At 47.7% G+C, this 20,902-nt stretch overlaps 1 protein-coding gene across 8 annotated transcripts in view; it reads left to right on the top strand.

Moving 5' to 3' along the window:
* Positions 1-20,902, top strand: part of EXOC6B (exocyst complex component 6B) — a 269,732-nt gene that overhangs the window by 21,856 nt on the left and 226,974 nt on the right. For 7 of the 8 annotated variants that reach the window (XM_032186399.1, XM_032186400.1, XM_032186402.1 and 4 more), the window contains exon 2: positions 17,203-17,368. In XM_032186399.1, coding sequence (XP_032042290.1) covers positions 17,203-17,368 — 166 coding nt within the window. Of the gene's footprint in view, positions 1-7,784; positions 7,805-17,202; positions 17,369-20,902 lie in introns of those variants that run through there. The other variant, XM_032186406.1, reaches the window with a different exon arrangement.

Genomic DNA, 20,902 nt, shown 5'->3' on the forward strand with positions numbered 1-20,902 from the left:
GCATCATAATTAAAAAAAATAATAATAAATCCATGCCCAGAACGTGGCTGTTAGGTTTATGCAGCCCTGAGCTGCACAATGTGCTCGCCCATCGCAGCCCCAAAAGTCAGCCCCTCGTTTAGGTGGCTGCCACCCCCTGAGGGTAAAAGTTCCCCAGCTGGAGCGAGGGGATTGAAACCTCAGCACCCTTCTGAGGGAAAGAGAAAGTTGCTCGTGGCAATTAGAAGTTAGAAGTGGCAATTAGAAGTACAGAGAGTGCAAAATGTGTTGTGTTGTAAAGCTGTTGTGAAAAATGCTCGTGTGTTGCTCAGATAAATTCCCATAACGCTTGCAGTGATGCGTCCCAAACAGCTCCTGAGCTGCAGGAAACGTCTCTGCTCTTCCACCAAGTGCTGCTGCTGAGGCTCTGGGGGGTGCTGAGCTGCAGGTACCTCTCTCCATTTCTCACAGCACAGGGGAAACGCTCAAGCACCAGATCCCAGGACTCTGTGCAGAGACAGCTGTGGGGTTAGAGTTGTTTTTACCTCCTGGGGTCCTGCTGGGGCAGCTTTTCCCTCTCTCCTGGCCTTTCTGTAAGTAGAAATAAATTCCTGATGGCACGGATATATTTTAACTGCTCAATCTTTTTCCCTGCCAGAGGGTAACAGCCCTTAATTTGCTGGCCCTGTCCCTTGCCTCCCCCTGCAGCTGGTGGGGTGCAGTGTGGGGAGTGAAGGCAGCCTGTGCCTGCCGGCAGCAGAGGTCAGCGGTATCAGCTGTTGATAAATACTCAATTCACTGGCTTCAAAAACAGATGCTTAATCCCAATACGTAGCTTTTATGTCGGAATTGACATCCCAAACCTTAGCTTTGGCTTTCTTCAGCAGCTTGTGCTTCGATCCAGGTGTTAATCCCGATCAGCATGCTGTAGGCTTTGCTTACAGAGATGAAAAAAGGCTTTTTGTTTTTTTTTAAGGCCCTTGAAGAGCATCGTTTCTGTTCCTGAAGGGCATGGTTTTCCACAGGGTTGAGTAAAAGCCTTGTCTTGTCGGATGGCTTTACAGAATCACAGAATCCACCTTTACCTGCACGATGGAAGAGAAGGGAAAGGAGACTTTCTTGCCAGTTACGCCTGCTGCCTTCCCTGGATCAGATCTGCAGGGTGTGCTTTGGGTAGCACTGAGCTTTGCTTGGCTACAGCTTTGCTTATCTGTTAGGGTTGGATATCAGAGAGGAGCTCAAAGACCTAAATGCAGCCCTTTTCACCTTTACGCACAGAGAGGAAGCCAGAGATGCTTTTTTTTTCATTTTCCTGCTGCTGTTTTGGGACTGCCACTGGTGCACCTTGCCTCCCTGGTGGGATTGCAGCCCTTCTGCACCGTATTGGCTTCCCCTTCTCCCTAGCTCAGAGCTGCCAGCCCCTCGGTGATCCTGCTTTGGGTGCTGCCAGGTTCCTGCAGGACCACCAGGAAGCCTCTGGTGGCGTGACAAAGCTGGGCAGTACCCCTTCATCACCCAGAAACATTTTGAAATTTATTTATGAAATCCCTTTGCTTTCTTTCAGCCCTTTATTCCGGAGTTTGTAAAAGCACAAACCAGCTAACAAAAACTGTAAGTTTGCTTTCAGGATAAAACCTCCAATTCCACGAAGCGGTCAAGTATATCGTGGAGAAGACCCCACAGTTTCTTTTGGGGTTGCTTGTGGTTGTGTGCAGCACCCCAAGAGAGTTGGGGCAGCCTGGGATCTGCTCAGGCTCATCCTTATCTCCCCTCCCGTGCTTCGGGGCTGGTCCCCTGTGCTAGCAGAGCCACCGCCTGCCCACATCCCCTAGCAGTGCCCTCCCAGATTGAATGGCACGGCTTTCAAATGGCCAAAAAAAACCCAAAAACCCAAACCAGGTTTAATTAGCATTAAAACTGGGATAATGAACTTCCTTAAATAGAGAAAAGCAACTGAAAGAAATCAATCAAGCTGGATAAAATCCACAAACGTGGCCTTGTAGGGTGTAAAGGGCAGCAGCAGAGCTGGGTTGAGACCTTCTAATTTCTGCTGTGTGGGGCAGCAAATGGTGCCCGGCCCCTGAGGACCTCGGGGACCCCTTTCCATCACCATATTTTGGACCTGGGGGCCCTGTCTCAGGACAAGCAGTGTCATGCTTCCCTCTTTGTGAATGGAAGTGTATTTCAGTGTGTGCTTAGCTCAATTGAGGCCCAAACAAGCACAGACTTTGCTTCTCACTGTGATTTTGTAAAACAAATGCAGACCAAATGTTTCTCTCTGAGGCAGCAGGGACGGACGGCTTATTTCGGTGTGTGGCCGAGAGCTCCCTGCTCTGGCAGCTATGTGGGACTGCTGCTGGGGCTGGTTTAGCTCCTCGTCTCTCCCTTGCTAAGAGGAAAAAATAATCATTTATTTGCAGTGATCAAGCAAGATTGATGTATGCCACCAGGTCACTGGCACCTATAAAAATCATGACATGAGCAGGTACCTCGTTAAAGACCGGCCCCTCTGCCTTGCTTAGCTTTTATGTGCAGAAATCTCATTTTCCTAATTTTCTCAGGGCTATCATACTTAAAGGGATGGAGAATCACATCCTTAGGTCACGTGCTGTAAAGCACCACTGTTGGCTGACTTCTTTTTTCCCCTCCCCAAAAATCCTTGGTTCATGTTGGAAACTGTCCCCATACAGAATGGGTTGCTTCGTTGCCAGATAAGAAAAAGCCCAACCTTAAGTTTGCTGAAATTAATTGTAATTAGTGATTAGTTGAAATGGGGAAATGCCCTCCTGATTAGTGAGCCTTCCTGGGCAGCCTGGGCTCGTTATTGCAAGCACCAGGCTAAGAAATGAGCGCTGGGGCAGCCTGCTGCTGTGTTACGCTGCCTCCCTCCTGCACGGGAGCTGCTCTATGGGCTGGAGGATTTGGGGTTTTGGGAAGGGACCTACACAGCTCAGAGTCCAAGTGTCTGACCGCTGCAGGGCCGACCAGAAGTTAAAGCGTGCTCTCGAGGGCATCGTTATGGGGAGAGGAGGACTTTTGGTGGCCAAAAAGCAGAAGCAGCCTGGGATAAACCACTTGTGTTTGCTGCCCACGAGCTGCACTGATGCTTAATCAAGTCTGACTGCATTTCCTTGAGTGCTTACCGTTCAAATGACAAGCCTGGTGGTGTCGGCATCCCGTGGCTGTTTTTACAGGGAAGCATTTAATGATAGCATCTTTAATGTACTCTGTTCTATCGTAATAACCTTCCCCTCAATCAGATTAATTACAATTTTCTCCTCCTTTGCCAAACTCTTTGTGTTTTGTTTGCTAGCAGCGTTATGGACAGGAGGAGAAGCGACCTGGTTCGCGGTCCCAAATTTTTGATGCCTTCCTACGGTGAGGTTCAAGCTTCCTTGGCTTCTGCTTGCCCTCGGGGTTGGAAGCGCTCTGATTTCTGGCACCACCATGCCTTGTTGTGTGGCCACAGGCATTGCACTTAATTCTTCCATGCCTGCAATTTGGCAGGATGCAAAATGTGCACGGTGCTTCCCTTCAGGGGGAAATTGAGACAGATTGGAGTTTGCAAGGTATTCTGACAGCTTCTGATAAAAGGTAGTGTTTAAGGGTTATGCGGCTGGTTTAGGTTCTTGTTTTGATGTGTACATGATTGCAGAAGTATTCTGGTGATCTCAAAAAAAATACAAATGTGTGGAGAGATCCTTTGTAACTTTGTGCTTCCAGGAACACTGCTCTGGAGGTGCCTCTGCAGACAGGAACGGAGGCTGATGCACTATTCCCAACCTGTTCTTGGTAACCCCACTATTCAGGTTTCAGTTGCCTGAGCAAACTTTCCTCTCGCTGATCCTGTGTCTGGCTTCGAGTCTGACAAAAACCCGCTGCAGTCGGAGTCGGGAGCGCTCGTCAGCGTGAAATACGTGGCCGCAGCCTCCCTGCGTGCTGAGTTCAACTCCAGGCCTTCCAGATAATGAAGCTGGACTGGCTTTGGGTCGCCTGGGTGCTGCAGGGCTCATGCCGCATGGTTTGACGGCTGCTGTGCTGCGTTTTGGGGCTGCTGAGCCGCAGTGCAGTTCAGCCCTCGCGACACAGGGTGGCGGTGCCAATTTAAAAGTCTGGTGGCCCAAAACCAGGGATGGTCTCGGGTTTGGTTCGCCCTCGTCAGAGCCGTGGTGCTCTGGTGGCTCTGAATGACCTTATTCTGTGTCTGTTTCTCCCCAAGCTTTTCCCCTCCTATCACCCAGATGGCGTTTATGCAAGAGCTGCTGAGAAAGCCCCCGGGGAGGATTGCTGCTGGGGAGCCCCCCGAATTTCTGGCAGTGGTTAACGCACCCTCGTGCTTGGTATACACGACTTCACGTCCTTCAATCCCTGGTTTTGATCTTCCTCGTCTTAAATCTGCTCTAGATGCTGCTGGCTGAGCACCCCCAGGCAAGGACTAACTGACCACGTACTGGTACGGCCCGAACTTTGCTGCTTTGGGGGAGCGTGGGTGGGGTGGCTCGTTTCAGCCAAGCCCAGCCAAAGCAGCAATCTTATTTCCCAAATGTTCTCTTGGATGCCCATCTCCCTCCGGCCTCCCTGTCATCCTGGCCTGTCTGTGTCACCCGGAGCTGTCACGTCTCCATCCACACCTTGCCCTAAAGCCCTTTCAGGCTTCACGCCAGATCAGGAACAAAATGTTTTTGATGTCTCATGGTCATCTTCATTCCCCGTAGCTGGGGACAGCCTTTGGGCACCTATGGGCCATTTTTGTTGCTGGTTTGGCTTTGGTAAGGTTGGTTTTGATGTTGACAGAGGTCAACAGAGGTCCTTGCAGTTCTTGGCCTGGTGCTGCCTGTTCTGTTTCGTGTCTGCTGCATTCAGCTCTTGTCAGCACATCTTGCATGGGTCGTGTTTAATTTGTGCTGCTTTTGGCTAAATCGGAGCCTGACAGGGAACTCAGAGCGTGCTTTCTCCTTGCTCCTCCATCTCTTCCAGCACTGCTGACCCCACGGCCTTTTTATTTTGCCATCCCCTGCAGCTGGATGGCTCGCAGGCCTCTGCTTGGGACCGAGCAGTGCTTTACCCTCCAGCCCCATCCCATAGCCTGCAGCTCTCTCCAGGATGAAAACGTGGCAGGAGAAGAGCCCCTACAGGCTTACAGGAGCAGCTGGACTCAGCTAAGTCAGGGTCATTCATCAGGCTGTGGCCACACAGCCCGGAGGAGCTGGAGAACATCTACACGATCTCTCTCAAGCCTAAATCTATCTGGCTGGGAAAGGCTGAGCCAGCCTGAGAAAATCAGCACTGTGCAAGAATTACTGACAAAAGGGCCTCCCACTGCTTTTTTTTTCATCTGTTTGTGGTGGTCACTCGAAGCAATCCTCCTTGTAAGCCTTTTTGTAGGGCTGGGGAGAGTCTGAGTGACTGACTCCCTCTGTAGGAAACCAGCGGGATGCCTGGTTCAGGGAAAAAATATATTATAGGATGGTGTTTATGCAAGGTTTAAGGGGGCTGATCTTATGTCTGTGCTGTTCTTTAGCTGAATTATAGCATGTCTGTAGGCAAGTCGTTGGGTACTTGTGATATCCACCTCTGTGTGGCTCTTCCTCATGTTAGAATTGTTATGTGACCCTAATTAACCAAGGACATAAGTGCCTGAAGTACTGGAGGTGATGTGCTTTCACTCTGGGAAATTACTTCCCAGTGTTTGGACGTCTTCTGATATTTTGTTGTAGTGATCTGTTATCGTTGAGGCACGAATATGTGCCATGAATACATACCAGAATAAGCAGAACTACATCTCCTGGCTCCTTGTTGCTTCCCTCCCAAGCGTTTAAAGCCTAATATTAGCTTCTTTTCCTCCAGCTGAGACCCAGGGATCGTAGCTGTGTGCACAAAGAAACTGCGGGAAACCAGAGGCTTGCAACAGCCCCCAAAATGGGACAGGTTTTGTGCTCAGCTCCCTGTCACCACCGGAGGTGGGATGAGAAGGGGAAGGGATGCCTGCAGCAGTTACCAGCCCACTTTGGTGGTGCCTCTCTTATGGTCCTTGTTGCAAGATATTACAGTAGTGGTGCTAATCCTGGAATCATTAGGTTGAGCACCTGGTCCAACTATTGCCCTACAACCAATATTACCCACTAAATAATGTCCCTAAGATGGCCTTAAGCAAGTTTAAAGCTGTCCATGACGCCTCTGGGTTCCATCTCTAAGGGTACCTGGGCTTGGACATCTTCCTAATATATTTGACGAAGGTGTGGGACTCTCAGAGGTGTTGAGTTCCTACAAATCCCATGAAGGCAGATGCTCCAGAGGAGCAGAAGAGCCTGAGGGTGAACAGATTTTTTGCCTTCCCTGCTGCTGGACACTGCATGGGCAGTGTAAAAGCTCTTCTCAGAGTTGCTGTGTTTGGGAAGAAGAGGAAGAAGTAAAACAGAATGAAGGGCAGGACCCTGGTGTGAGAGGTGCTGCGGGATTCCCTTGCTACCCCGTGTCTGGAAGATCACAGAATCATGAAGGTTGGAAGAGACCTTCAAGATCGGCTGAACAGTCTTTAAAAACAACTCGTTCTTAAATGACAAAATGTGGGAAGACCTCAGACTTGTGGAAACAAAACCAGAAGCAAACCAGACTTCGTTTATCAGTGCTTTGTGCAGGAACTGTGAACTGCAGGGCTGCTGCTGCTGTCAGAGGCATTAGAGGAAGTAAAAAGAATGGAAAAAAAAGAGTTACCTGAACAAATCAGTCTTCATTTCTGGTTGCTGTCTTGCAATTATGAGTACTGGCCTCCTTGAGGAGCAGAAGCTGACATTGTGTAGATGTAATGGTTGGCGTGGCGTTGGGCACGGTCACTCCTGTAATTTGGGCTCTTGCTGCCTGGGGGGTTGCTCCTGGCATTTAGGTAGGAAAGGAATAAAATGTTCAAGTTGGTTCACATCCTTCTTCTTTTCCCCTGGGAGCTGTCCTATCTGGACCTTTAGAGGGAGATTTTTCTTTGTCTCCTAGATTTCACATTAAACTATTTTATGGGGCTTGAAAGGATATAGCCATTACAATACCAGAGTGATTTGAAGTGTTTATATATATATGTGTGTATATATATTTACATATATTATTATACTATTTTTATATATTATTATACGTATATGTGTATGTATATATTTGGGTAAAGAAAAGGCATGGCATTGGTGACTGACCACTTGGTGGAAAACACTCCCAGAATTGCAGACTACCTGAGCTTGGCAAGGATCTCTGGAGATTTTCTAGTCCCGTCCCTTGCTCAAGCAGTGTCACCCAGGGCGGGTTGCTCAGGACCGTGTCCAGGTGGGTTTTAGGGGTCTTCAGGGATGGAGACACATGAACATCTATAGGGTAACCTGTTTCGGTGTTTCAGCACCATCATAGTAACAGCTCTGTCTGTGCTTTTAATTAAAAAAACAAATCTTCAGTGGAATTTCTTGTGTGTTTTTGCTCTCGGTGCCTCTTGTCTGGCCACTGGGCACCACTGGGAAGAGTCTGGCCCTGCCTTTCCTGCCACCCATCAGATGTGTGCTCTCGAGAGGCTCCACGTGAGGTGACCTTCATTGTCCCCAGCACCAGCTCCAGGAGACACACCACTGCACGTGGTCATCGTCATCGCGTTGCACAATATTTGAGCCAGCAGCGCCTGCTCTGTTCTCCTTGGGGTTAGCTGTGGAGCTCTGTTGGGCGAGGAGAAGACTGGACGCACCCTTTTACGTGGCAAGATCTATTCCAGTGTGCTCTCCGCGGCTCATCTGTATGTCACAGGCTGTGAATTTTCACTCTTGTGCCTATGTTGAGCAAGACAACACGTCTGGGTAGGGTACGTTGCGCTGAGCAGGGGCCAGCTTGGAAGCATCCAGCTGGAGAGGGAAAATCCACGGCTTCCCTGCTGGTGTCTGCCACGGGCTCTGGAAGCACGCAGACAAGTGCTGTGCCTCTGGTCTGTGCTGAATTCATTTGGTTTGGGATTGCAGTCATCGTGCTGTCGGGCTTTTCTGCCCTCCCTGCACGAAGCAGCTCCTTGGTACCTGATGTGGGTGGTTCTTTAAAAATATATCTATTTATGGGATGTACTTGTGTCTAGTAATTAAATTGCTCCTCAATCTTACTTCTGAATAAGCCAGGTGGAGAGGTCTCAAAGCATCATGCCGTGTCCAAGGCACTTTTTCTAGCCAGTGATCTTCTGTAGTCACCTTTAGGCATGTTCCGGGACTCGTGCCCCTCTGGGATTTGCATGTTCACTGCTCTGGAGCTGGTATTTCCTTCGTGTGAGTTCCCAAATAAAGGTAACCCACCGTGCAGCGGGTTAAGATCTGCTTTCCCCCTTCAGAAGTCATCAGAGCGAGAATCAGCCGGAGCCGGAGCTTCGTGCCCCGTTACGAGCAGCACATCTGATGGCCATCTCCTCCCCGACCCCGAGCGCGTCCCCTCGGCCCAGCCTCAGCCTGCTCAAGGCTCGATGTGCCACAACGCTGCTGCAGGCACAGCACGAGGGAGGTTGGAACATTTGTGGTGGCTCGGAGTCCACATCCTCCGCTGCTTGTGGCTTTGTGTCTGCCCCCTGATTTCGACACTTCTCCCAACAATAGTACATGTGGTGGAAACGTTGGGGGACTTCCTGCGAGCGAGCGCGACGAGGGTGTATCGTTAGATTTCCTCCTCTCCAAATTGTGTTGTTTACAGGCGCTGTAAGGATGATTCATCTCCCTCTTAATGTCAACCAGCTTGGACGGGGCGAAATTTATCTCGCCGGGTTCTCGCTAGCATTCCTACCCTACACATGGTGCAAATCAAGTGTCCTCCCAACTTGAAAGAGCTTGAGAGAGCCGGGCCTGCTGACGCATCGCTTTTGTTCTTGGGGGAATTGTTTCCATTGTGCTCGCAGAAGAAGGAGGGAGGTCGAAAGCTCTGCTCGTGGCCAGTTCTCTCCATCTTTGCCTCAGCTGGGGGCGTTCGTGCTTGCTCTGGCTGCTCTGCCTTGCCTGGCTTGGGGTCGCTCCTTACGCTTCCTGGCTCGTCTGGAGGCTGAGCGCTAATTTGTTCAAGCTCTCCCTCTCCGTGTCTTTTATCGTCTGAGAGTCGTTCTTTAATAGGGACATTATAGCCGAGTTGTTCCATTATATTTTTCAATTAGGGTAATTATTCCTCGTTTCCTTCGGAGTCTTGCTGGCACAGAACAGCTATATCCTACCCCGGAGACGGCTGTGGCTTTATGGTGGCTCCGTTTTTCCACTAACGTATAGTCCCAAAGTCTTTGTTGTCAGAAATGAACACTCAAGGAGGCTTTAGAGCATTTTACAACCAAAGACCTGATCTTGTGCAAATGAAGGAAATGGGAATTTGTCTGTTGCCGTCAGTGAAAGTGGAGTTGGGTTCTTTGAAGTCCTAAAAAAAAACACAACAAAAGGTTTTCCTACCCGGAGCCAGAGACACCATTTCTTCCAGCTTCGGGACGTCGTACAGCATTGGCTAAGATCAGGTGCTTTCCAAACAGCTTCAGCTATTCAGCTCAGACCCTATTAAAAATAAAAAAAGGTGGGGGGGAGCTACAGGGGACCTCAAGAAGCTGCTCATCATCTCCCTGTCTGAGGAGGTCCAGGAGCGAATGTGTCCAACCTGTCCCCGCTGGACGTTTTTCTGACTTGTTCTTAGAAATGATGACTTTAACGAGGTCCTATAGCATGCCTAGATATTTGGTTTTGGTTTTCTGCCACTCGTGCAGTTAGAAAGCTTTGTCTAATGTTTAACCTAATTCTCCTGGGCAATTTAAGCCCATTACTATTGCTCCTCTCTCCAATAGGCAGAAATATTTTCGTGGGAATGTCAGCCTGGGCCTCCTCTGGTAGTTGTACATCCCAAACACTGCTGCCTCTTAATCCAGCTTCCCTCCCCGAGGATGTTGCTGTTACTGCCTCATGTCCTCCAGATGAGTTTGCCAGAGGAGGCATCTCTAGTTAGAAAGAGGACGGGCTTTCGCTTGCAGCCCTGCAGCTCAGAAGTGAGCAGCTGAGATCCGTGGGGAAGGAGGGGTTTGCTCACCCCAAACTCAGCCTTTGAGTCCCAGAACCTCAACCCTAGATGCCAGGGGTTTAAGACAGGGTTAGTGCCTCCTGTACGGAGCTCTCTAGAGGGGTTTCAGCTCAGCAAGGCTAACTAAGCTTGTTCTGGTTTTATTATATATATTTTTTTGTGTTTAGGTCTTGGGCACTAACAGATACACCTTGAGCTCTGTGTGTGGGGTCTGCTCTCAAAGCTGCCAGACCCTAGGCTGCTGTTTCACATCTATATTTAGGCAGCCAAATCCTACATGTTCCCTAATCTGCGAGCTGCACGTGAGTTTTAGGAAGCAATTGTTGTAAATGAGAGAGAGCCTCTTGCTCAGCCTGCGCTGATGGGAGAAACGGGCAGCAAGATGCTCACCTCTGGCAGAAGCTGTGCGAGGTTTCCTCCTGGGAGCCACTTGTGTGATAAATCTGGTTTGATTACACTGATATAAGTTAAAGAAACTTTTCAGGCTTCTTTTCTAAAGCACTTTCACTCCCGCAGGGTGCTGGTGGGGCAGGAGAGGCTGCAGCAGGAGGGCAGGAGTGTTAACGGGACCGGAGCAGGAGCTTTCCCCTGGCAGAGCTGCATGCAGAGCTGCTGCTGCAAGCTGGGAACATCTCAACACGATAAAGTGGCAGTGGAGGGCTCCTAGAGCTCCTGCCTGAGTTTATTCAGGCCTTGGGTTGATCTGGCACACTCCTCTGTGAGCCGAGAGGGGCTGGAGCTGGCCCTGCTGAGCACCGCCAGCCTCCAGGCTGCCCGTGCCAAGAGCTGTTTGTGCTCGGTGCCTCCTGAGGTGGAGCTGAGGCTGCTTTTGGGCATCAAGGATCAGGTGTGAGTTCACCAGCACGGCTGCCCTGGTCCTTTGGAGAGGTGCTGGTGCAAGTGTGGATGTTCTCCATCACCCTGCTGTCGATTCGAGTGCGCCTTGTATGGTTTTCTAATGCAGTGCTTTTAATATCGGGCACGTCTCGGGGATTTGTTGTGCCTCTGCTGGATGTTATGACAACACTGCTTCACAGCAGAAACGAGGGCCCGAGTCCTAGAGCCAAGAATGCACGCACACAACCAAAATCGCCTTGTTTAAACAATGCATAAGACAACAAAATGAACTTTGTTAGCAGGGGGAAGAAAACTTTTATTGGGCAATAACACAGCAAGCATAGACATTAACATTTTTCTGTGGTAATCTAATCTGCTTTTATAGATGTAATGACTCAAATACTAATCCTGTAAAGTTTATTTTTTAAAAAAAAAAGATATTTTGTTATCAGTAACTTTATTTGTGGATGCTTTGGAAGCGTGCCTCTCATCCTCATTGTCGAGTGTCTCCCTTTCCTGTGCTGCTGGTAGGGTAAATAACCAGCGGGAGGCCAGCGGCATCCAGTCGACAGAACGTGCTTTCCTCCAGAATCCTCTTCCTGGTGATGGAGATGGCCTTCATCTCGCCAAGCTTTGGGTGTGGGATGTGGCCAAACTGTCGTCGTTTTTGTGTGCACGGCTTTGAGTGTGATAAATAGCTTCCACATGGAGTGGTGAGAGGGAATTAGAAGGGGATAACTTGCACCTGCACTGCATGCTGTGCAGCAGGACCAGTGAGGTGCTCCCAGTGTCTCAGTTCTTGCTGCTGGGCTCTGATTTATCCCAAATGAGATGGCGTTCAGCCCAGTAGTGGCTTTTTAGGGTGGTTTGTGCCTCGTACCTTGTCCTGGGGCCTGGGTCTGCAAGCTTCTCAGCACTGTGTAGATGATGGGGGTCAGTAGGATCTTCTGTTCCGTGAACACAGTGGCTGATCTCAGGTGTGAATAGATGTTATGTGTGATGCCATAGGCCATACCTAAAATACATTTTCCAAAAGACAAGGTTTTTGCATGTTAATAATACCCCTACTTTGCTCCCATACAATGATTTTTGTCTGCTTTTCTGATCTTCCACCCACATGCTGCCTGGCACCTGCCCTGCTCTTTTGCCATGGTGGCTTCCTGGGCACGGCTGTGCCGGATGCCTCTCTGTCTGCATGATAAAGCTTGTTATTAATTCGGTGTGTCCTCATTCTGCTTGTCCTTCAAATCAAAGCCCAATTCTTCCAGCTCTTCTTCCCAGGCCAATAAATAAGGTGCCGTGCTGGTGACTGCCATCCTGCAGAAGCCCCTTCTTCCCTCTGGTCCTGTTCTACCCCTGCTGCTGCTTTCGCCTTTCCTCGGTATCTGCCTCGTGTGCACTTTCACCCATGTTCACCTTTGCAGCTTCTGGTCGTGCTCTCAGTCTCTCGAGGTCTTTGGCTGCTGCTTTCCAGCAGGCTCGTGGCCGCCCTCGCTTCGGCGCTACCACCGTATTTCGAAAGTACAGCTTGTATTATACTTTCCAATTTACTAATAAAACCGCTGAAGAAAACCAGGCTCGGAAGAAATTCATGTGGAAGCACTGTTGAAAAGCCCCTTCTGGTTGAGCCCAGTCATTGACAAGCAACTTCGCCTTCAGAATGGTTTTTGAGTGGGTTGCGCGTGTGGTTTATGGTAATTTCTGCACAGTGCTCTGAGGGCTACAGCTGCCAGGGCTGTGCCTTGCCCAAATCAAGGTGCACATGGGCAGCTCCCCCTGCTATCAAGCCGGTTATCCTGTCAGATAATAGTAGTGCTTTTCAGATTTGCTTTGTTCCCTACTCCAGGACCTTGCCATAATGGGATATTGCTAATAGTTTGATGAATTTTACAGTGATTGAAAGGGTTTTGGTTGTAGACTGAAAATAGGGTTAAGGGGTAAAATTCATTGTGGGTCTAGATAGGAAAAATGCACGTGGGAATGCTTCCTAAACTACAATATGAAAGGTATTTATGATTAAATGTTTCATACTTTACCAAAAAAAGAAAAGAAAAAGGAATTGCTTCTTCCTCCATATTCATGATATAAATGTGAGCCTATGGGGGTGATAAGGGAAAACAGTGGATTTAATCTCCATTTAACTACCAGAATTAAAGCCAGAAGTGGATTCCCCACTTGATCTTTAGCTGAAATACCCTGGGTGCAGCCCAGTGAGTGGGATTTTGGCTGAGTTTTTTGGGTGCTGTGGCTGTGCACAGACCTCGTGCCGCATGAGGCTTCAGGCCGTGCTGCTAGGCGGTATGGAGCAGGTATTAGTCCTGCAAACTTTCCTTGACCTCTTTTCTGTGGAGTTGTTGCACCACTCTTGCTTCTTTTTCTGCATTGCTCAGTAGTTAATTTGTTTATTATAAAAGTTAGAATAAGATTAAACAAACTGCTAATGCTTTTATGTAGCTTAATGAGAAGAAAATGTTTCTGAGGGACTAAAACCACTACAGAAGTTTAAAGGGGGGGGGAAATTGAAGTCCACAGCAGACTCAGGAATTTGTTCCATTTATTAATTGAAAACAAAAGCGAGTCACTTCTGTTCCACTGTCCCCAGAATGTCCTCCTTGCATTGTTCCAGATCTCTTTCATTTTGCCCCCAGAGATTTCCCTCCTCTGTACTTTCAGCTGAATTTATTTAGGTTACTTTTTGAGTCCCTGTCCTACAGGCAACGGGTTGGGGATGAAGCTGCAGGATCAGCCTCGTGGCTGCTCCTTCTGAACTGCCTCAAGTCCTTTTCTTCACCAGCTGAGCGGGAGACGGAGGAAGGCCCTGCAGAGCCTGTTCCTAAAGATTTCCTACCATTAATTTATATACGTTCAATAATTTGAAGCTTCTTGGGTGTTCCTCCAGCATGTATGTGGTGTCTGGCCTACAAAGTGTTTTGGGGAGCGGGTTTGTAGCTGAGCTTCACGGGGTCCCAGGACATGGGGGCAGGCAGGGTCCCTGTCCCCACAGCTCCCCAGAGCTTGGGCTGGGCCCGCGGCCTCCAGGCCTGCCCCTCATCGCTTTTACAGTCCCCTCTTAGGCATTATTCCCCAAATCTCTGCTTTTTTCCCCACGTTTTGGGGGATCCCTGCCTGTGGCGTGTTGGGCTTTTTGGTGTGGGGCGGGTGGGTTGCCCCCATTTTGGGGACGGGCCCTGCAGGACAGGCACCCCGGCCTCGCGGAGGCATTGCCTGTGAGAGCTTTCCTGGAAAGATTTTTCCAGTTGACCTTTTGCAAAAACAACAGCAAAAAAAAAACTGGTGTGGATTTTTAATGAATGCAGGAATTGTGAAACTTGAACAATACAATCCAAGAACTTTTAAAAGTCCTCTTAATGGTTTTGTTTAGCGAGCGTATTTGAAAAATGTAAACCAGACAGATCTGTCAATGAGCGTCGTCTTCAGTCAGAGAGTTACGGCCTGCTCGGCTCTGAGATAAGTGCCTGTGGGACAGGCCCCTCGTCCTCAGACTTTTTTAATCAAAAGGCTTTTTTTTTTTTTTGTGGGGGAGGCTCGTTACTGAAGTGATGTGACCAGCAATTTTTTATATCAGGGAAAAAAAAAAGCAGCCTCAAGGTTCGTTTTCTGTAGCGTTGTCACAAGGCCTTGTTTATTCGTGACCAAAAGGACAAATAGCCCAAACCTATTCCCCTTTTAATTCTTGTTGTCCTTGCTTTGTGTTTTGTGGTGTGTGCTCTTGTGATTGTTACGAACACACATAGGGCAGATCTCTTTTTGTAGGAACTTGTTTGTGGATCACCTAATGGCTGTGGATTTGGTAGCTGCTTCAGGACAATTAACTGAAGATCCCGATCTGGCTATAATTAGTGTTTGAATTGGAAAAGATGTTTTTAGGAGCAAAGCCTTGGTGCAGGACGGCCTTCCAAAGGTGCTGCCATGGCTCTGGGAGCTTCAGAAGTGGACTTCTACTGGGGCTGGGGAACCAGAAATGGTGGCTTTAGGGTCTGGGACCTCAGGGGTGGTGTGGAGTGGTTTGTCCTTGCACTGAGACCTGCGTCATTTCCTTTGAGAGCAGTCACCACCAAGCCCCTGTGCCCTGCGTGTGTGATGATGCTCGATACAGAGCACAAACCCGGCATCCTACAGGTTTGGAGCTGACATCGGTGGAGGCACGGCCCTTCTCTCTGGGACTCGCTTGGCTGTCACCCTTTATTCCCATCTTCTAAGAGAGGATGGGAGTGCAGGATGCTGGCTTTACGTTGAAGAGAGGTTTGTGTGTGAATAGGAGACCTCAAAAGGCAGCCTACAGGGTTAAAATATAAGCTTAGGGCTGACCTCAAGATGGGTTTTGTATTGCTGCCTGTCACCAGCTTTTTTTTTTTTGACCCCAGAGTTTGGCTTTGGGGTGGGAATGGCTTTGGTCATGGGACCTTTGTGACTTAGGCTGGCCACGTGCAAAGGAAATTTCGCCTAGAGTTTGTAAGTCTTTAAGTCATTTATTTATTTTTTTTTCCCGAAGAGAGATGCCTTTGTAAATTCTGGCAGTATTTTTTCATGCAAACACATTTATATGACACCCATAATTACTGTTAAACTTGTGCTTGAATGAAAGCACCACTCGTCTAGCTGCATTTGGTTGTTATATATGAATTGTGCTCTCTGAGTTTAACTTTTGAGAGCATAGAGGGGTGCCTCTGAGCTTCCCGAGCCATGCTGTGGAGGGGCTGTGCAGCGCTAGATGGCACTCTGCCTCCAGCTTTCATGGTCACCAGCAAAACTGCTTTCTGCACAGAAAACCCGCTAGCATCATACTGTGGAGGCATTGATAAAACTTTAGGAAGTTGATTTTTTCACCTCTGTTCCAAGGTAGAAGCCGGTTGGTGCTGCAGGAGGCAGTGCTGTCACCTCTGCTCCGGGTGACTTTTTTTTTTTACATTGAGTGTTAAACAGGCTTACGAGGATTTGGCATTTTTGTCTTTTCTCTGAGAATGGATTACTGAAATTGTATAATTGGAATTGCTTCAATTATACAACTGGGCAGGGTTAACGAATGGTCATTCAATACTTTTCCTCCAGCTTTAGTCCTGTCCCAGTATTTTTTTGTATAACATTGAGACCGTTGTGGATTGCAGGGTTGGGATACCCCGACGTGACCTGCAGGCACAGATCTCACCTGAAAGTCACATCAGGTGCAAAACGTTGAGTGGGATTCATCTAGTGATGGTTCTTTCTGAGGTATGACTTGTGCTGCTGCAAAGGGTGAATGTTTTTTGTTTATTTGTTTCTTACACCTGGCTACAGCTGTGTCATTCCCCACCTTTCATCTCTAATTGCTGTGTGGAGCCCGACGTGTAATTATTTCACCCTTACTTTTTGAAGCAGGACAACCTCGGGTTTCATAAAGCTCGCTGTGCACTTTGTTTCTCATACTAGAGAGAATTTGGGTCTATCAGTTAGCATTGCTCCTCGAAATAATAAAACTTCACAGCTCAAAATCTGAGAATACAATACAGAAAACCTCCTGAACAACTCCCAGAACCCTACACCCCATTTCAGGTGTGACGTTGTCCATCTGCTTTCTGCACTAACGTGAGGCTTGTGCCATGGTCCCTTCCCCTGCGGACAGGAGAGCTGCACTCTAGGCGGCATCACAAAACTTGTGGAAATAATCTTTGCTGGACAGTGAGCATTGGTAATGCACAGAGTGAAAAATGTTAGGACACGACAATTCAAACTTCTCTTACCAGTTATGTGGAATTTAACAAAACAAGAAGGATAACTTTATTTCTTTTTCCCTGAATTTAACAGTGGTTTTGCTTGGTGGTCCCAAAGGCTGCCTGGTACCTGCAGCATGCACAGCGTGCACGTGCCTTGTGTTGGGGTATCCCCATCGGTTTGGGTGGCTTTCAGTTTTGTTGGGCTTTCAGCAGCAGGGCTAACTGTGCTGTTCAAATTTGGAGGTAGGAAAGGGGATGGGTTTTGGAAGTCGTAGAGCTGATAGTTCTCCATTGCAGCTTTTCCCCTTGAATCCTCAAGAACACCCAGAGAATACTGCATACAATAGCACATAGTGGTCAGAGGTGGCTAAGCTCAAAACTAGAGCACAGAAACTTCATCTTTGAGTATTCTGACCTTGTCTGGCCACGTTGTGATCTCTGAGGGAACATCGAGCTGGTGTTTGACAAGGTTGGGGATGGGGAGGAAGGCTGGAACAGAAGGATTTTCAAACCTGACTTTGGTGCCTGGCAAGTAAAAGGTTTTCTTTTGGTTTTTAGAAGTTGTATTCTGGATATTTCTTTCAAGTAATCATGCTAATGGGTATTGGAACCCTGACTCAAAGTGTCATCTTCTTTTTAGGTCTGTTTATGATGGAGAGGAGCACGGTCGGTTCATGGAGAAATTGGAAGCACGGATCAGAAATCATGATCGGGAGATTGAGAAAATGTGCAACTTCCATTACCAGGGCTTTGTGGACTCCATCACGGAGCTGCTGAAAGTTAGGGGAGAAGCTCAAAAACTGAAGGTAAGAGAAAGCCACCTGAATCCCATGGCTCTAGGTTGGACAAGGAGACCTCTAGAGGTCCCCGACAACCTCAGCCATTCTGTGATTGACCAAAAGAATGTCTCCTTTTGTCCAGAGCATCTTTCCTCCGTCTGGGAAAAACAAAAACAAACCCCAGCAATCTTCATTGTTTCTTCCTGTAACGATCGGTTGGTCATTTAGAGTTCAACAATTATTTTGGCAAACTGGAATGCTGTGGTACATTAGCTTTAATCTTCCTTGCGATTCTGTCTGTTCTGCATTAGGAAACACATGCTTCTCCTGGTGCACCTTAGACCAATTTCTTACGCAAAAATAAGCTCTACAGGCTGAAGCACGTCTGGTATAAGAGCATCTACTCCAGTGCCCTGTATGACACCAAATTCTCGTTACAGATAGCATTGCATCAGAGTCAGAGCTACGAAAAGACCTGATGCAGAGCTGAGGTTAGTCAGGAGATGTCTGCCCAGCGTTGGCAAGTGAGATATTTAAAAAGCAAATGGACATCAGAGCATTCTAAGGTATTCAGAGTAAGCAGGAACAGAAATGAAAAATAAGTCATCAGTAGATGGTGAAACACTGTTTGTACAAACACAGAGCTTGATTCCTTTTCTGTGGCATCTCCAGGTGTGGTTGGCTTAGCTAGAAAATAAAATGGCTAGAGCCAGGAATGGAGAAGGCAAAATAGTTATGGCTAGGGATGGATTTTCTAAATGTTGTGGCTCTTAAAGACATGCAAAAAGATCAGAGAAAGGTGGGTTTTTACGTATTTTTTGAAAGAACGTGCTCAGCGTTGTGTGGAAAAAGTCTAGAGGTGCAGGGGTCAAGTGGGCTTGCAGTTTAGGCTTGGCTGGTGTGCCTTAAAATATGAATATCACACAATTTGGGGCATATGAGAAAGCTTAGCAGGGACTTGATGAGCCTCAGAGATTAGAAAGCCTCCTTCTGTCTCCTGCAGAAGTTAGAACGGGGGCAGAGAAAGATGATGTGTGTGCCTCTTCCATTCTTTTCTGCAGCACCAAGGTGTGACCTTGATTTAAAAACCGAAATCAACTTCCTGGAACAATCACTTAGTGAAGGGGATTGAGTTGGGTGGCACCCAAAACAGAGAATTCTGTCTCTGGAGACCAGCACAAGTCTTTCTGTGGAGTTTGACCCATTGAGAAGGACCTTTTTGGGCAGGAGCACCTTTCCAGGGGTGTTCCCTGACACCAGAAGCACCCTGAGTATCACAGCGGCATTTTCCACCAAGAGAATTCATCCAGCGGTTGATTGCAGGATGAGGCCATTGGAAATACCATGAAAGAAGATTTTTAAAGCCATTGTTTCTAGCCAAGAATTCCACATTGTTTGTTTGCAAAGGCTCGTTGCTGTTTCCCATTCTCCAAACAGCTACTTTGTTGGTGGCGCACTGTGAAGTCCATCTCTACCCTCAGGATCTCTCTTGATTTCCATTACTATGTGATCTATAAAACGGCACATGGGAAAAATATACACAGAAGCTTATTTGAGAAACATTGAGCCCTCTTTGTAAGGCTTTCCCCGGGGAATCATCCATGGGTCCAGTGGCGAGAGCGTGTTTTGTTCCAGCTATTCATTCTGTATTTGATCTCGCTCTTTTTCTCAATAGCACTGCTCTTTGAACGTACGTACAGCCAGCTAGGAAACAAACGCCCGCCGTGTTGCATCTCCAGGATGTATCTGCAGCCGTGTGCTTTTAGCTTTTGGGCATCCTCTGTAATGTCACACTTGCAGAAATATCAACGTTTGTTGTTTTAAGAGTGCAGGCTGTGAGCTAGATGCATTGCATCCCCTCCCTGATGTGTACCACAGCTGCTGTCTTCTCTTTTCATTGCAGTGCTGCATCTCAGGTGGCCCCAAGGCAGGCTAAACCCTGATCAGGACTGTTGTGGTCAGCCTTTCTGCTCTCCTTTCTGCTCCTCCTGGCCCTGTGAAGGGCTAGCTCTGAATTACCTGGGAGCTTGAGCTTTTAGCTCTGCAGGTGAGCTCCTCCGCAGTGCATTTCTGCACTAGGAAGCTTCGTGTTGCTTTCCAAGGATGCTGGGTCACTGCTTGGGAATCAGTATATGAGTTTAAAAATAAAAATAAAAATAAAAATAAAAATAAAAATAAAAATAAAAATAAAAATAAAAATAAAAATAAGGTAAGTTAGTTGGGAACACACAGGGCACATTTTCAAAAAGGCATCTACCTTATTTTGGGTGATAATTTTTTATTAAACCAAAACTTCTGCATTTCCTTACTCTTTTTTTTTTTTTAACTACGACTTTACTAAGGCAGTCCTCTTTACTTTTAACTACTTACGTGGTTTCGAAGGAAAACCTTTTTGCTTTGCTTTTTTACATGTTGTGTGTCTTAAAGGTTCTCATATCTTCTACTACACAACAACTTTCATCCTCATGAGGAAATCAGCTTTTGGATACTGACTCTCCTCAGTCCCAGTTCTCATCCCACTGGGTCTTGCAAGCCGTGTACCAGTCCAGTTCCTCCATCTTACAAAGGTTCCAGTGGAAATTAAAAGAGCAAAGATAAATTATGTGTTAGGATGGTTCAACTTGGGAAACGTGACTGGAGGTGTGAAAGGGAACAGATCCCAGAGACACAGGGCTGGTGCCAACCTCAGCCAGCTCTGGAGGGTCAATTTAAGGAAGTTCTGCTTCAGCTGTGTCGTTCCTGATGGATTTTTGTCTGACCTAATGGTAGTCCTCCCTCCGAGTAGTCCTGCCCTTCCTTCTCGAGGAAACCCAAGTTGTGTGGTTAAAAACGTTTTTTTTTCAGGTCTACAACGTTTTGACCTACCAGGCACAACAGAGATCATCCCTTCTTGTTTCTGCAGCAGTCTCCTGTAACTTGGAGACTGCAGGATGGTTCTTCTCTGGTCTTGTCTGTAAGATAAGTAGCCCCAGTCCTTCCTAGTGGGTTGTGCTTTCTGGGCACCTCACTGCTTTCACTTTGCTACTGTGAAGTCTTTCCAGTTGGTGGCTTCTTTCTTATTTTTTATTTTTTTATTATTTTTTATTTTTTATTTTTCATTATAACAGCATGGTTTTTGAACTGGAGCAGGCAATCAGTCACCAGCGAAATGTTGTAGAAGGCTTGTTTCAGGGGTGCTGTACAATTCTGTCCGTGCACACTCATCTCATGCTCGCTGTGTAGCAGCACAGCTCGGACTGATTTTCAGTTTCTCACTGTGCTCGCCGGGCCCTTTCTCAGAGCTGCTGCCCAGTTGGCCTGTTTTATGCAGCCGATTACCTCTGCCCGAGCTGAATGCTCCACACCTGCCACTACCAAACAGCAATTAAAAAAAGGCTCTTCTTGGAGAAACCATCTGCGAGTCCAATCTTCCCTCCCAGCGTTCACGGTACTGCTGTGCTCAGCCGTAAAATCTATGAAGTTAAGAGTCAGGGAAAAAGAAAATGAATGGGGAGCAATCTTTATTGCTTACAGCACTCAGATTAAGGCGGATCTAATAAAACAGAGGCAGGTGGTGTAAAG

This window comes from Aythya fuligula, chromosome 4, assembly GCF_009819795.1.
Source record: "Aythya fuligula isolate bAytFul2 chromosome 4, bAytFul2.pri, whole genome shotgun sequence".
In the NCBI taxonomy this organism is placed as follows: Eukaryota; Metazoa; Chordata; class Aves; order Anseriformes; family Anatidae; genus Aythya; species Aythya fuligula.